The 15,999-nt window shown below is 38.6% G+C and overlaps 1 protein-coding gene across 8 annotated transcripts in view; it reads left to right on the forward strand.

Moving 5' to 3' along the window:
* LOC124164372 (basement membrane-specific heparan sulfate proteoglycan core protein-like) overlaps positions 1 to 15,999 on the forward strand; it is a 1,400,348-nt gene that overhangs the window by 1,286,868 nt on the left and 97,481 nt on the right. For all 8 annotated transcript variants that reach the window (XM_046541669.1, XM_046541671.1, XM_046541670.1 and 5 more), the window contains 5 exons: positions 540 to 663; positions 5,643 to 5,946; positions 9,192 to 9,336; positions 12,907 to 13,024; positions 13,467 to 13,647. In XM_046541669.1, the coding sequence (XP_046397625.1) occupies positions 540 to 663; positions 5,643 to 5,946; positions 9,192 to 9,336; positions 12,907 to 13,024; positions 13,467 to 13,647 (872 nt within the window). The remainder of the gene's footprint in view (positions 1 to 539; positions 664 to 5,642; positions 5,947 to 9,191; positions 9,337 to 12,906; positions 13,025 to 13,466; positions 13,648 to 15,999) is intronic.

The raw sequence follows: 15,999 nt of genomic DNA on the forward strand, positions 1-15,999 counted from the left end.
TTGCTTGTGAGTAAAAAGATTATTAGGCTTCAATTTCTTGCCTCCAAATGAGAAATTACATCATGGAAACAAACCGGCCTCTATTGAAAAGGATTTCATGCTAAGTACCGAAAAACCTAACGTATGAAACTACCTCACTTATGAAACTTTTTTTGTTTCTCTGGTGAAAGTTTCATAAGTGAGGTTCTACTGTAGTTTCAATTCATTTTAGTGAAGGTGGTAATTATGTTATCATGCTCCATATACTACATCAATGTTTTTTCTCTTATGGACGTACAAAATGGAGTAATTAACAGCTACAAAAAAATTGGAATAATATCCTTAGCAACTGTTTTGAGGTGCTCTGAGATATTAAATTATTTGATTTTCAATGCTGATATGTGAGATAAAATGAATGTCGTATTCGATAGTATTCGAATTTTGAAACAAAGCTGTTCAACACATCTTAAGAAATAGCGTACATATTTAGCCTCCTTGAATAATCTTCCTTTCAGAATGTTCTATTTTATTGAGTATCAATTCTTGTGTTTACCATACAGGCTGTATTCCGTGATGGCATGTTCAGGATAACGTCTGTTCGCAAGAGTGACGAGGCTGAGTACGTATGCACCGGACGCAGTCCAGGCGGCACGGCATCTGAGAAAGTGGTTCTCTACGTTCGAGGTATGCACTTCATTTTTAGCATGAATTTGTCCAATATGCACCTTTTATCCAATGCAAAGGATGTCTTCTTGATACAATGACTAGTTTTAATTTCAATGATCCAAGTATTTCATTCAGGAATACTTCTAGGACTCTGCACCAGCTTATTGGCGTCATTTCCTCCAAAATTTCATAAAACAAGTTGCCTCAAATTTTCCAGGCATGTTTATCTCAGTGTGTCAGATTCACACTGAGAATTGGAATTGACCGCTGGTCGGGCTCAGCAATTTAGTTTAGGTGTCATCTGATTGTTTGATGTTCGTAATCTGCCTTTGAATTATGTTTTGTTCCAACCTTACTTGTTTTATCCAATTTACCATAGGTGTCCAAATATTTTTTTTCAGACGAAGGCCAGTATCATGATTGAATTATTTTGAAAAGAGGCAGATTTTGATGTCTTGCATGATTATGCAGTCCGAGTAGCTCATAAAAGAATTGAAGTCAATAACGTGGTGCAGAGCCCAAAAAGAGCTCCCGAGTATTATTATTCACTGACGTACCTTGCTCTGCCTTTTTCAATGTCGTTTTTATATGGCACTCAGAATAGGTGAACATTAAGCATTTGTATGAAATTCTGCCGAAGCTCCAAAGGAAGGAATATCATCACCAAATACCATATAAGCGCGTGTGAGAGGCGCACCTTTTTTCCCAGAAATTGCAGCCGAAAATGAGGGTGCGCCTCTTACACAAACTTCCTATCTTCCCCCCTCCCCTTCACCGGTCGCAAGTCTAAGGGGAACTGAGTGTCCTTGGTTTTCAGTGTGAGTCAGTCATCTGTAATCTTAGGTAAAAAACAAGCGGTAAGCAGGGGAGTTTCTCCCTTAGTGACATATTTTTAAAATGCTCCTGTTTGCTTTTCTAGTAAGCATCGCGCCGTCACGTCGGTACCCCGGAGGTGAACATGGAAAAGATCGCGCGGGGGTTTTTCGCTCCGGAGGGCGCGCTAAATTTACTGCCACGAGTGGGCATCCCACGGCATTTATACTGCATATAGTAATCAGTTATCAAACGTAGGGAAACGCATATTTTTGGATGACATACCTGGTCAATAGTCAATACAGGCGGTCCCCGACTTTCGTACACAATGCGTTCCCGAAAACTTGTATGAAAGTCGAATGTACGAAAGTCGAACCATTGACTTCCATACAAATTAGGGGTTACGTTCCAAAAGAGCGGAATATACGTACTAAAACCTTTTTTTTCCACGGAATTCATTTCAATTGACTTAATTTTAATAATATGTTAATAAAACTCCTCAAATCATCTAATTTCTTTCGAAAATATGCAGAAAATGCAAATAAAAGTTTAAAAAACAAGAACTCCGTTGGCTATCGAGTGAAACTTCCTCTTGGCGTTTAAGTTGACATTCCACTTATTACGTCCACTATAAATAAAAAGACATATCAAGAAGCATAACAAAATGTAGTTGTTGAACCCGCACTCTGGATACCTTTTAATTTCTACACCAAAATTCGACATTTGGCAGGTGACATTCGTGATCGCGTATATTTCGCATGTTATTCAAAAAAGACAAAAGACAAACGGAATTCGGGTGATATTTCGTGCAATATCGTTGCTGAAGGTGTAAGTACATGAATTAAACAGCACTCAAACGAAAAAAACACAATTAGAAAGAAGATCTTACTAGTTTTATTGAAAGCTATTTGATGATGTCTAGTCAACTTCTTTTGAAAAATCTCTCTAATGAAGGCTTTCTTCTTCTCTTGATAAAGGAGCCTAAAGCAGGCAGTCTCTCTCCCAAATAAATCACCTAGATTAGAGTCAACTACCAACAATTCCCTTCATTATATACGTTCGTATTGTTCGCATACTGCCATTTGAAACAATTGAATGTTGGAATGCGCAATAAACATCGCGGGAATTTAAAAAAAATTACCGACCAACGTCCGAAAGTCCGAATTTAGCGTACGAAAGTCAAGTAAAAGGTGTCAATTTTGAACGTACGAAAGTGCGAATTGTACGAAAGTCGAGTGTACGAAAGTCGAGGACCGCCCGTATCTGTCTTGCCGAGTGATTTCCATTACACTGAGGACCTGATTTTCCAAAAATCATCTTCAGACGCTAATATGAGGATTATTGCAACTGAAAATTATATAGGTGTCAAAACCTGCGCTTTAAAAAATTCGAACGAGTGTGTTCATTGTTGGACTAAATTGTGGATGGAAGAAATCAGAAATGCTTATAAGTGAAGAGCGCGGAAGGAGAGGTCCAGGAGAAGGAGCGCGAACCCTCCCCTCCGTATTTCAAGCTACGAGGCTATGAGCGAAGGAGCACGGGAAGAACACGTTCGAGTTTGCATGTGACGTCGTTGCCTTCAAAGCGAAGGGGTGAAGGCGCAGCAATGTGATATACGCAGTTTGCGTTGCCTAAAGTTTCCAGTCCGTCTGGTCTTGTTTGAATGCGCTTATGCTACGCTTGTTTCTTCCGAAATTGTCCTGTTTGGACTATTTTGAATATTAGTAGCCTTGTTGTAACTATAAATCTTTGTGTCAAACAATTAGAGCTTAAAAAACTCAAATTCTCTCAGATATGCGTCGCCTTAGATCTCTTTCTTTTTTCTTTGAACCTCGTGCGTGTCATACCATTATTGAAAGCTATCGAGATATCTTTGGGCTCAGTAGGTGACTCACCTAGCATTTGGCCTCCATAAACTGGGAGATTGATCAAGGTCAGTTGGTGAGACGGGGTAGGGATGAAACACATTTCCATTGTTCCCCTGTAACTTGATATTTTCCTGTGGGGTCTCAGAAAGGAAAAAAAACGGCAGAGGCATTGGCTGATGGAGGGCCAAGTGTGGTTCCGTTAAATCTACGACGTGGTTATTATCCCACGGCGCTGAGATTGCCCCGGCGCTGAGATTGTAGTCCAAGCTCTTGGGAAGGTTCATGCTATGTGCCTGTCGTGTTTTGCCTTAAAATTTTCCACGGCTGCAATTCTATTGCAATACTCCTGCGAGAGCATTTAAACAAAATTCTTCGTGAATAGGACAAGCATCGTAGAGCAACGGCGTATGCGAAGAGAGGATCGGAACTCTTTCTACTCCCTCTTATGCCGCTATTACCGCCGCAGTTATCAAAATTTCCTCTTTCAATTAATATTCAATTAATATTGAAAGAGGAAATTTCGATAACTGTCGAAATTCCAGGCGTACGTCTGCAACACCGCGCAATAGTATAAAAAATAATGCCGCAAAATTTTTTTCTTCACAACTCCGATGCTCAAAATAGGGGTGCGCCTCTTACACATGCTTATAAGGTATTTTTCCCCTGACGAGATGAAGGACACGACTGTTTCGCTGTTCTCCTGGTTTCTCGCATGTTTTTCATCACTCTTTCAGCTGTAGCAGCTAAACGCTAATGTTTAAACAATGTTTGATGATTCATCGTTGTAGTCAAATAAACTATGAGTAAAATGATACGTATATGACATGGCCTTACAGAGCTTTGGCAGAATTTCACTCAACTGCTTAATGTTCAGCATTCTGCCTTTTTTGTGGCGATAGTAGTGTAGTATGTATTCCTATCTTACTATCAAGGATGAAAACAATTGACTTGACGTGGTCGCAAACGCAGGTCACTGCATTGAGACTCGTCACTGACACTGACCACTCACTGCCCAACACGACTCTTGACTTGTGCGCTGTCATTTTCATAATTAATTACCTTTATGTATCAGGAGAATTTCTTGGGGCATCCCATCCCCTCCAAGAGTGTCTTCAAGAAGCATGCTTTCTGAGAACCGTAAAAAATTTCTTACATAGTGAGGTTTGTTATTAAAGTAAAAACAGAAAATTTACGAGAGCTGTTCTTCATTTGACTGAAGCACAAGGGCTTCTATGTTCCTCCCATCCTGTCTTGGTGGCTTTTTCACCTCTAAAAACTGTTTGTCATTGGATGCTTTCACTGATTGCACCCATCACCCCTGATGAATGAGCTAGTGTGATGTTTCGGAAATGCAGAATGTGACGTCATGCCACTAATTTTTCATTGGTTGAATGGACAAGGAAATATTTTCTCACTTCTGATCACCATGGAGCCTGGCCAAAAGGATGAAAACAAGTGACAGTTGCGCTGGGCACCATGGGTCACACACCATAGGGTGTGCTGTCACCAATTTGACATGTCATCATGATCACTGAATCAAGTGCAGCTGACTGTGACTATTATCCTGCTCTTACAATGGGAGGGGAGGGAGGGGGGGTGGAGTCCTAGGTTTACCCGATAGGAGACTTAACGCAAATTAGTGTGTTGTTCCATAGAGCCTCTCACCTACTATCGGCACAAGAAAGGTAGATCGTTGCACTTTAAGCATTTGTATGAAATTCTGCCGATGCTCGATAGGGTTGTGTAATATATTGTTCTACTCATTGCTTATTTGGCTACAACAATGAATCATTAAGCAGTGTTTAAATGTAAATGTTCAGCTTCTACAGTTGAAAGAGTGAAGAAGAATGCACAAAAAACCATGAGAATGACAATACAGTCATCTTCATCTCCTCACCGGCAAAATATTTGATTGGTGCACTTCATCGTTTTTTTTTAGAGACATCTTCGCATTACAATTAGCTTTTTAAAATGAAATTTTACTTATTCTTTGATTTTGCAAATGGCGGAATAGTGGATTTCAATTTCCGAGGTTAAGAAAAGTACATGAATATCGAAGTTGCATGTGCGATATGCTATATAAGGAAAATATATTTCCAAACTTTTCGTCTGAGGAAATGTTGACATTGTTTCTCTAACTTGAAATAAACCACAGAGACAAAATTTTCCATTTTGTTAGTGTGTATTGCCGCGAGGCGATAATGCGAGATACATATTTATTTGAGCTCAATTGAGCTGAGGTTGGGAATAAGGTGTAATTGAAGCAATTTGCAACAGAAAGCGCTTCACCATGATGACTTCATTCCCCTTTCACAGCTGACGAGACTGCTTCCAAGCCAGAGCCAGTGCCTCCTGTGAGGATAGAGCCCCAGTCATTTGAAGGTAATGCTGGTGATACTGTTCGCCTGTCATGCTCAGCTGCGCACGATCGACGTGCAACCGTGAGGTGGACCCGCGATGGCAATGAACTCCCCGCCACGGCCGGCCTCACTGACGGAGGAACCACTCTCACCATTTACTCTGCCACTGCTGCTGATTCTGGAGTCTACATTTGTGCCACCATGACCCCATCAGGGGAAACTGTTAAAGCTCAGGCTGTTGTCAACATAATCTCATTCAGGTTGGTGCATTTCAATTTTATTATAATCGACTTCGGATGGAGGTGACAGTGACAAAATGATATTATTATTAATGGCTCTTGACCTTGTTAAGAAATTTGAGGTAATATGGTCACCAAAGCGATTGTAAACATTACTTCCTCCGATAATGGAAGATGATTCTCCAGCTTTTCTCTGGTAGGAACCTTGTTCCTGTTGGTATAAAAGAAGAAAGACTTATAATATAAACATGATATCTCACTCCCGGCATCAATGGCCTTGATGACGAATAAACAGTATTCCATTTTAACGTCCACAAAGATGATGGAGCACGGCAGCCAGATGGAGACCCCAAAAATAATATACTTCAAATATTTGCCGGTAGAAAATCATATCCTATGTAATTTATGATCGTAACTGAACCATAATGAAAATAACTAATTTAAAAGATCATACATTCACCTGACGATACAGAAGGAACTATAAATGTTAACTTACGAAGGTTATTTTGGAAACTGGCTATTACCCTCTTTTCTTCCTTGTCATTGAGCAATAGAGGGCATCACAAGTGGTTGTTAGGCGGGCTGCTGTAAAAAATTTAGTTGGCGTTGGAAACAAATTTCTATCTTATGCGTAGATAATACCGTATATCTCCGAATATTGTCCCCCCTTTATTTCCAAAAATGGCCGCGGAAAAGTAAGGGGGGGGACTATAATCGAGTGTAATCCAGTTTAGCATACTAAAGGTGACCATAAAGTTATAAATAACGGCATTATGGCTAATGTTCTCGTAGTCTTTCTATTTGAGTATATTTATGAGGATTATAATCTGAGATATTAGTAAATACTGCCACGTTTTACCGGAAATTTAGACAATTTTTACCACAAATGTTGTAAAGATACGATTCTTCCGATTCAAATTGCATATCGAATATGCGTTTTCACGGAATCCATCGGGTAGCCGTTAATTTTTCTTGGAAAAGTATTGTTAGAATAATTCAATTGACACTGATCACTTAATGACGCAAAACAGTAAATAATTAAAATGAAAACTAAACACACACTATCATTACATCAATCGAACACTGGAATGGAATCAATAGTATATGTACCCGTCGCTCATTTAATAGTTACATTATTTAAATAATTGGGAAAACTAAACAGATAAAGTGAACCTTTCGTGACGATTTAGCATTTCATTGCGTCCGTAGCTACTATACGTCCGTGCGGTTCGTGTTTACAACCACTGCCTTTACCGCCTTCACAGAACAAGAATGCGTAATAGGTGATGCATTTGTTTCTGAAAAGGTGCAATAATCGACGACTTTAAACCAGAAGCGCCGGCATTACTGCATTTGATTGAAATCCAGCGACTCAGCATCAAAAGTGTGATCAATTTATTGAGGAATATATTTAATTTGCCAGGGTAAGTAGGATCGATAAATCACGTCACATAACGTTTCGCAATTATTTCCGCGATATTTTCTTTATTAAAAATAATTTTACGTTCAACAGTGAGGTGATGGATCAAGTAGAAAGATGAGGATCAATCCTGCGGCAGATTAGAGGCCATCAAAGACGGAGTTTCGATGCCAATTTAAAAATAGCCGTTGCAGAATACGCCGTAAATCATAGTATTCACAGCGCTTGCAAAGCGCTAATACATTGCGGAAGTCATTGCGGGGGTCTCGATGCGGCAGATTCAAAGAATTGGAGGAAAGTATCGTCGAATTTGTGCGCAAATGCAGAGCAGAAGCTCTTTGTGTAACTTATGCAATGATTCGCGACGAGGCATTGGAAATTGATATAATATTTTTTTCAGTTTTTATGTTTGTTGGAAAAAGTTTATTTCTTAATTTTATGACTTTGATATTAGTAAGTCCTGTAGTTTAATTATTTTGCTTAGCAGGCATTTGATGGCAATATTTTTATAATGTTTATAATTTATTTAACACAATTTTATTTAGATTTCCTAAATTCTTCAGGTCACTTGGATTTGTGATGACTTGATGGGTGTGTTACACTGGATCTAAGGAAGTTTCAGGGCTAAATGCAATACTGTTTATGGGCTTTAAGTTGAATAGTTAAGTTTAAGTTATATATTGACATTGTCTGTAGTCATTTGGAAATCAAAAATATTAATAATTTGTGAATGTTTAAAAAATACAATAGCCTTGGATACTTAAAAAATTTTCTCATTTCTTCATTACATCTGGTTAAGGAACTATAAATTACTGATACATGCAATGGATCACAACATGTTTTAGGTATAGTTATTTTGTTGTGATGGAAAATATGTGAACAGATTTGTTCTTAATCTTCACAGAAAATAATAGTTTTTATCGAATCTAGAATCTTAACTTGCTAACCACAGAAAAATTGCCTTCCTTTGCATTTTAAAATTTTTCCCAAAACTGAGGTCTCAAAATTGGGGGGGGAGACTATATTCGGAGATATACGGTAGTTCTTATTCGCTACTGACCACAAAATTCTCAGGTTAAATCCTTGTACGAAAATTTTTAAGATGTAATTTGATTGAAATAAAAATAAATAAATTAAATTGCGTTTTCTAAAATGGACGGAAATTACTGTAGCGCTAAGATCGTTATTTCTTTCACAGCATAAAAGTGATTAAGAGCATTTTTCATGATTTTTAGAAATTCCCTCGTAATTAACCACCGAAAAAGTTAAGCAAGGCCAATAAAGACTGAAAAAGGGTGGTGGGAACAAAAGCAAACATTATTTCGTGACTTATTAAAAATGTTTGAAATTACGAAACTCGATATTACGAAGTGCCTATTTTCGGGTCCGACTGATCGAGAGTTTACTGTGTTTTCAATTTTAATCCATTCATATAATGTCCCATAACTGTCAAAATTCATGTTATGTTATGTTATAGATGAAATAAATTTTATTTCAGGATATATCTTGAACTTCTTACTCATGTTCCTCTTTCCGCCTTACTCATGTTTTTCATCATTTTTAAAGATTTTAATATTCCATGACATGCACTCTATGAATCAGTTTGGAGAATTCGGAATGCAGTTTGTAAATTTGGGAAAATCTGGGAATTTCAGCGTAGTGTATGTTTGACCACCTTGAATTTACTTGATGGTGAGGTTGTGCAAGCCAAAATTGAGGTGATTGGAAACAAGTGTTTTCCTATTGTTAGCCATGTGAGAATAAGCTGGGAAAAGTTTTGGCAGCAGCTCTTTCCATTAATTTCCCTCTAATTGGAGCTTAAATTTGATTGACTTGATAATTTCAGGTCTCCACCGACAGTGCGAATAGAGCCAGACAGGCAGACCATTCCTCAGGGCACGTTGGCTGAGCTGCGATGCCTCGCCTCTGGGGATCCCACTCCCAGCATCAGATGGTCAAAGGCTGCCCAAGAATTAGGCAGTAATGTACAGGTAACTGCTTAATTGTAAGAAAGAGTTTTAGCCTTTTTGAGGCACTGCTGTGCTGAGGAAAATGCTTTTCCAGGTACAGGCACCTCAGGAGCATTTTTAATTCTCCACACGGACCTCTCCAAAGGATTAAAATCCTGAAGGAATACCCATCACGAGGGCTCCTAGATTATCGTAAATGAAAGCTTCTCTTAGCGGTATGAAAATGGACCAAAATTCAGTGTATGAAGTCTGTAAAAGGATCCATTTTGTGATAAAGGGGGTAAAAAATCTTTGAATAAAACATCCTTTTCCAAAAATAAAAATGAACTTTTATCGAGCCAAATACTTCTAAGCAAAACATATCGAAGGGGGAAATACTGATCACAAGGTAATGCAAAAGAGTTGAAACTTCAAACTTAACTTGGCAACTTCCTAACAGAAAATAATGAACAGTGCATGCAATTGTATAGCATGTAACTAATCTCTTCATCCCAAGTTGACCAATGTTCTCAAGTCCTTGCAATATTCTTTTATGTACTCTGCCAACATATCCCATCTTGTCCACCTCGTTAATACAGGAATAGCAAGAAATTGGCACAATTTTCTCCATCATGGTACTTGTTCCAAAGGTGTGACAGATATCGATGCTTTCTTCAAGAACATAAGTGCTGAGTTAACACGAGTTGAGCTCCTGAAGTTATGTAGACCATATATGCTGGCTATCAAGTTGAGCTTGTAGGCCCAACATCAGGCTGTACATAAATGTACCATAATGAATGTTTATGTACCATCTTCATAAAATGTTACCATTAACACTTCGAAGCCCAAGCCCAAATATTCCTCGGGATGTACATTCTCTACCATGAACCCGAGCCTGAGTATGTACTCCATGAGACATGGACTCAGACTAAGCATGAGCCTTGTTGAGCTCAGGCTTTCATATTTGAGTCTGGGGAAAAATATTCTGTGTGTATTTCTCAGGCCTGTACTATTTAGCCTCTTTCTTCTTTAGCTATCTATTGTCTTATTGTATGGCAGGTGCTGTCATTTGGTGGCTCCTAAATTTAATTTTTCAGATAAAAGATTCAAATAATTTTATAAAAAAATAATAAAAGCTGTGGGTTTTTTGCAACCTGCACATGAAAATACCACGGGATTCAATGTGTTAGAGAGTCAGCACATGTAAGCATATACCTAGCAGAATATGTAGCTGTTGCTGCCACATTTTCAAACTTAGGTAATGCCTCGGTCTTAGTAACCTCAGTAACCACTTTCAGCATTGCTATGGAATACACTGCGCCACTTGCGTTCTCCAAAACCCTAACCCCACCTACTTAAATACTTTACTTACTTGAGCAATTAAGTGGCTGTATAATAACAATGAAGATGCATTTCCCAGTTCGGTCAGTAGTTTTGTCACATGTTATTTTTACTGACTTATCCTTTCCAGCTTCTTTTAACTCATAAGAAAAACTAACTGGGGCAGATTTTGTTGAGGAAACCTCTTAGAGCAAGATTTTCTATATGTTCGAGTAGCATGACAGTCTTCATAAATGCTTCTGTTAAATCACAGTAGAACTTTTCTTTATCAAGCTAGGTTGTCTTTGATTTTTCCAAAGAGTCTTTCAGTGAGACCTGTCGTGACAATGGTCCAGCTTTATGGGACTCCTTCTTGCTTTTATGAAGAATTGTGGCTAGGTGCTTCTGACAGGAATCCTCATGATGCAATCAATTCTTGCATTGCAGAATTTGTGCGTGACAATTTGGTTTTGTCTGTCAAAAACATAAAATCCTTCACCAGCATACTCGTAAACACGTTAACGAATTTCGGCATTCCAAACAGCCAAAAGTCACACTCAGCGATTCACTTTTAACCCATGTATTAACCACTTATGTTTAACATAAAGCAAGACATTTCCTGCAAACGAATTTAGGGCGCAACGGAGGATTGCCGGAAAAGGAGCTTCGAAAATTGTTGAGCACGGTGGCCATCTTGAAAAGATCGTTTTGATAATGAATGAAAATACTCGATGTTAGCTGAAATTATTGCAGTACGTGTGCATTTGATTCCAAATATGCCACCATACCACCTTCTTTCCATGCATTCGGGGGTTAAGGGCTCCCAGAGCGCAACATTAGCAGCCACGGCCCTCAACGCATTCACTATGAGGGCGGAGTTATTTTTTGGAACATTCTTTTAGGCTGATTCTTGCCCAAGCACTTGTTGCTGCTGAATTAATCCTTTGTGCTAGGGACGTGTTGTTATGAGGTATAAAAGCCAAAACTTGGGTGCCCCACCGAATCATTCACGCAGTCAGGGAGGTTCGCGTAGCGGCCAGATCCAATGCGCATCGGGGACTAGCATTCACTCCTCTGAACTGAATGCATCTGAGCTGAATCTTCAACGTAATATCGGCCGCTTTGTGACCTCGTCTTCACGACACTTGACGGAACAAGCCATGTTTACTTGGTTGGGAAAAAGAACTTAATGGTGGCGTAGCGATGTTGATGATAACGCTTTGAATGAGAGTGTTAGGGATGAAATCAGAATGCGGCGGCGTCGAGACCCCGGAGTTTAAATTCGCGGCTTCAACTTTATTCGTGGATTTGTTTAAAAAAAAACAGAAGTGTTTATTGGTTGTTCGAAACTTAAAAAGTGGTGAAATGATCATGGAAAAAAAATCAAAAACATTTAAATTCGCTTAAAAACTGAGAAAGTGCCAAAATTTGCAAAAAATTGCAAAATTTTGTGTTCGCGAAAATCAAGGAGCCCTACCCATCACTCATTGTTGGGATCCAATGTGGATGGATTCTGTGCCCTTCTCACATCATTAGCCTCGACCATTCAAAGGATTAGCAGCCATTTTTTGAGCATGAAGAGACTTACGGCATTAATAATTTTGTTTAAACAAACTTTTGTTGTACTTATCTTTGGTTTTTCATTTATAGGTTATCTTTGTGTTCTTGTGTGTGGTAGAAATTTATAAACGAATTTATAAATGAATATATACTGATATAAGAATTTTAGAGAATAATATACCTTAATCTGAAAATTCAGAGGTTTGAACGCTGAAAATTTAAATGAAAACTGTTGGGACCATTCGATGTATTACATTTTCATTGCACTTACAGTATTTGGTCATAAAACTTTGCCAATAGTGCTAGTATATTGGAAACTTATTGTGCTTGAGATGTGGAAAATGAGTGGAAGGGTTGAGTTCTCGTCCCAAAGAGTTCTCTAACGTTAAGTGCCCGAGTTTCATATTGCTTGGACTTCACATCACTTCTCCTCCCCTCAGTTGGATATATGTGGCAAACTTTCATTCTTTTGCTTGGGAAAAACCTCATCGGAAATGACCTACATGCATTGTTTGGTGTGGGAAAATGTGCATCAGCAACAGTTGGTGATAATCGTGTAAGGGTTAAAACAATAGAAAGTAATTCCTTAGTGTGAAAAAATTTTAAGTTTGCCAATATTATATCAGCAAGTGGTGTTGCATAACATTCTTCAAAAAGAACATTCACACCTTTACCAGCGTACATATTTACATGCCTTGTTCTTAAGCTTTGTTTTCTTTCCTTTTCTTCTAGATCATTGGCCAGCTTTTCAGACTTAACAATGCCCAAGTGTCTGATCGTGGAGTGTATGTCTGCACGGCGCAAAACAGTGGAGGAACTGCTCAGGCATCTGCCATCATTGAAGTGGAAAGTAGGTCATTTTGGTTTCACATTTTTCTGTTTCGTGTGTTTTTAATTCTTCTACCTTTCCACCACTGTGCTATTCTTATGTTTCTGTTCACTGACATATATATTGGTTCTTTTTGCTACATTTCCCTTTGATAAAATATCTCGACCTTTGTCTGTTGTAATTATGCAGTCATTATTTTCATTGGAGGCTGAGGATTAAGTTCAATTTCTCTTCAATAAATGATAATTTTTGGGAAAGACATCCTCAGAATAAAATTTAAATAATGTCCAATAACTTTTAATTTTTCTCGAATTATTTATTAGGACCTGAATCTAAAAGGTTGCTTTCTTTGGGGAAAATTATTCGCTGGAACAATAAAAGATATCATTAGTATTTACAACTGAATCCATCATGTGTGGCCTGTCTTTCAATGCAGCTGAGCATGTTTTTTTTTGTTCTGCAGGGAGACAAGCACCCTCCATAGAATTATATCCCGAAGCTCGTCAGGTTGTGCAGCGAGGAGGCAGTGCCCTCGTCCAATGCCGAATCACTGATGGAATCCCGACTCCAAAACTGACGTGGACCAGAATTGACGGCAATCCATTTTCACCCAATGTGGAAGAACTGCCAGGAGGTGTCCTTAGGTGGGTCTGCAATCGTTTGCCTTTGGGACTATGTAAACATCTAGTTAAATACAAAGTGAAACCAATTCACCATTTGCGCAAACCATTGTACACTACACTCCTGATTATCCTGATGGGCTAATGATGTGATGATGTGATGATGGGGGGAGACACGGCACGAATAATCGGAAAACACAGATAGGCCAAACGTTCACTTTAACATCTTGCAATGTTCATAATTTACCTTAACCAAACAATATATTATTATTTATACATTTATTCTGTTATTTTAGTGTGCTTCCCGGACTCAATGAGAGCTTTCGACGCCAGTTTGCGATCTTTTTATCGGTGATTACGTTGTTGTACTCGTATTATTAGTTCTCCATGTAAGGCCTGGTTTCAAAAACCACACAGCGGTGGCTGCATGGTCATGGGTACAGAAAAGTGGTTTGCACGAATGCCTCAAAAACACGGCTCGACGTTGGAAACTACACTGTAAGGCACCACACCGCATAGTCGCATCTCGCACAAGTTGCCCAGGTTAAAACTGCTGCGGGACATGTATCTGTGATCACGGAGCGCGTCACCCACTGCGAGGCTTGGAAAACAGAAACATGGTTCTCCCGTGAATGCAGCTAACCTGCGATAGCTTCCATTTTACGTTTCGGGGATTCTAACGGAAATAATAAGCCTGGTTAATGCAGTAATTTCGATGATTTTGCGTCCGATTTTATTTAAAAAAAATGAAGATTGCGTAAAAAATTGAGCGAGAGTGAAAATCATGTAGAAAAATTTTTTTTTCATCAGGCTTGAAAATAGAGTGAACAAATGTTTTCTTCTATAACTTGATAGATAGTACATAATACAGTGGAACTTGTTTAGTATGTTTTTGAAGGGACCGCAAAAAATGAACGTACTAACCAGGAAAACGTGCTAACGAGGAAAGTAATTAATGGCAGTCGGGGTAATTGCAATCTGTGGAAAAGTCGTCATAATTACAACTACTAACACTAGTTCTCGTAGGATCGCCTTCTTGAACTCTTTTCACCTTTAAAATCAAGAAAATGAGCGCTACATTGAAAAACTACCATGTGAATAAAAATCATAATGTTTCATAGATTTCCCGAAGACAATTACATGAAAACGGCGTCTATCTCCCGTGATTTATCCTATATATATTTATAGAAAGAGGACAAGTAAAGCTAAGTCATTTCTTCTTTCTCACAGCATACTCGGAAAATATAACAACAACCCTGAGTATGCCAACTGGTTGTTTTTAAACATCATAAAAATTGGACAAAATTATATTAACTTTAAATTACGGCAACAGCCGTACGCAATCGCTTCTGGAATAAAACCATATCGATTGTTACATCGATCGATATATCGATTAATAACACGCAAGATTATAAGATTACGATGTAATTACAAGAAGATTTTATATTATACAGTTGAAATTTACTTTAAAAATTTGTATAATGTCGTCTGCTTTCGTGTTGAGATCAAGTATTTTAAGCTAAGCTTCGCGTGGAGATCCAGAGCATCATCTGCTCCCACAGCAGTAGCGCAGTAGTCAAATACGCACGTACTCCGTAGCATTGACGTCGAGTTTATGGAGAACGTGCAGTACTGCTTTAGATAAAGTTGGAATTGGATAAGACTCATTTCTTCATCATGATAACTCGTGCAATAGCAACAACTGTCCACTCGCGAAATATGTGCGCAGTGGACACTCCAGAGGCAATCAGAAGGTGAGGAGCTCGGAATGGGGAAAATTGGGGCTTCTCATTGGCTGCAAATTTGCATTCCTGATAAATGGCCGAATTTTATTATTCATCACATCATAAGAATTGAGAAATGCATTTGGATAAATCACGGTCGAAGAAAGAGATGTGAAATGAATGCAAGAATGTTAATGGCTAGTAATAATAAATTAAATCATGAATTCGGAGGTTTACGACCCTTAAGAAGATACTAGAGAATGAATTGCGGGTTGCATCACGGCAAGCAATTGTGCGTACTAACCAGGAAAGCGCAATTTTTTCGAACGTACTAACCAAATACTTTTACCTGTATTTTGTTTGGATGGTACCGGGACCGAGAGAAATCGCCGTACTAAGGAGGAAAACGTGCTAAGGAGGAACGTACTAACCAAGTTCCACTGTGTGTTTATTACCTTGAATATTATAATCCTTTACATGTAATGATTACCTTTCCATGTAATTACCTCCTTCCTTCAGTTTCTTCTGTAATTTCTTATTAACGAGTCCCTCGAATATACATGTTTGGCATATTATTTTTACAACGGGCCAATCATCTCAAGGCCCTGTTCCCTAGCTACACCACTGAAAGTCACCAACACTTATGATAAGT

The sequence above is a fragment of the Ischnura elegans genome, chromosome 8 (assembly GCF_921293095.1).
Source record: "Ischnura elegans chromosome 8, ioIscEleg1.1, whole genome shotgun sequence".
NCBI classification, from domain to species: domain Eukaryota; kingdom Metazoa; phylum Arthropoda; class Insecta; order Odonata; family Coenagrionidae; genus Ischnura; species Ischnura elegans.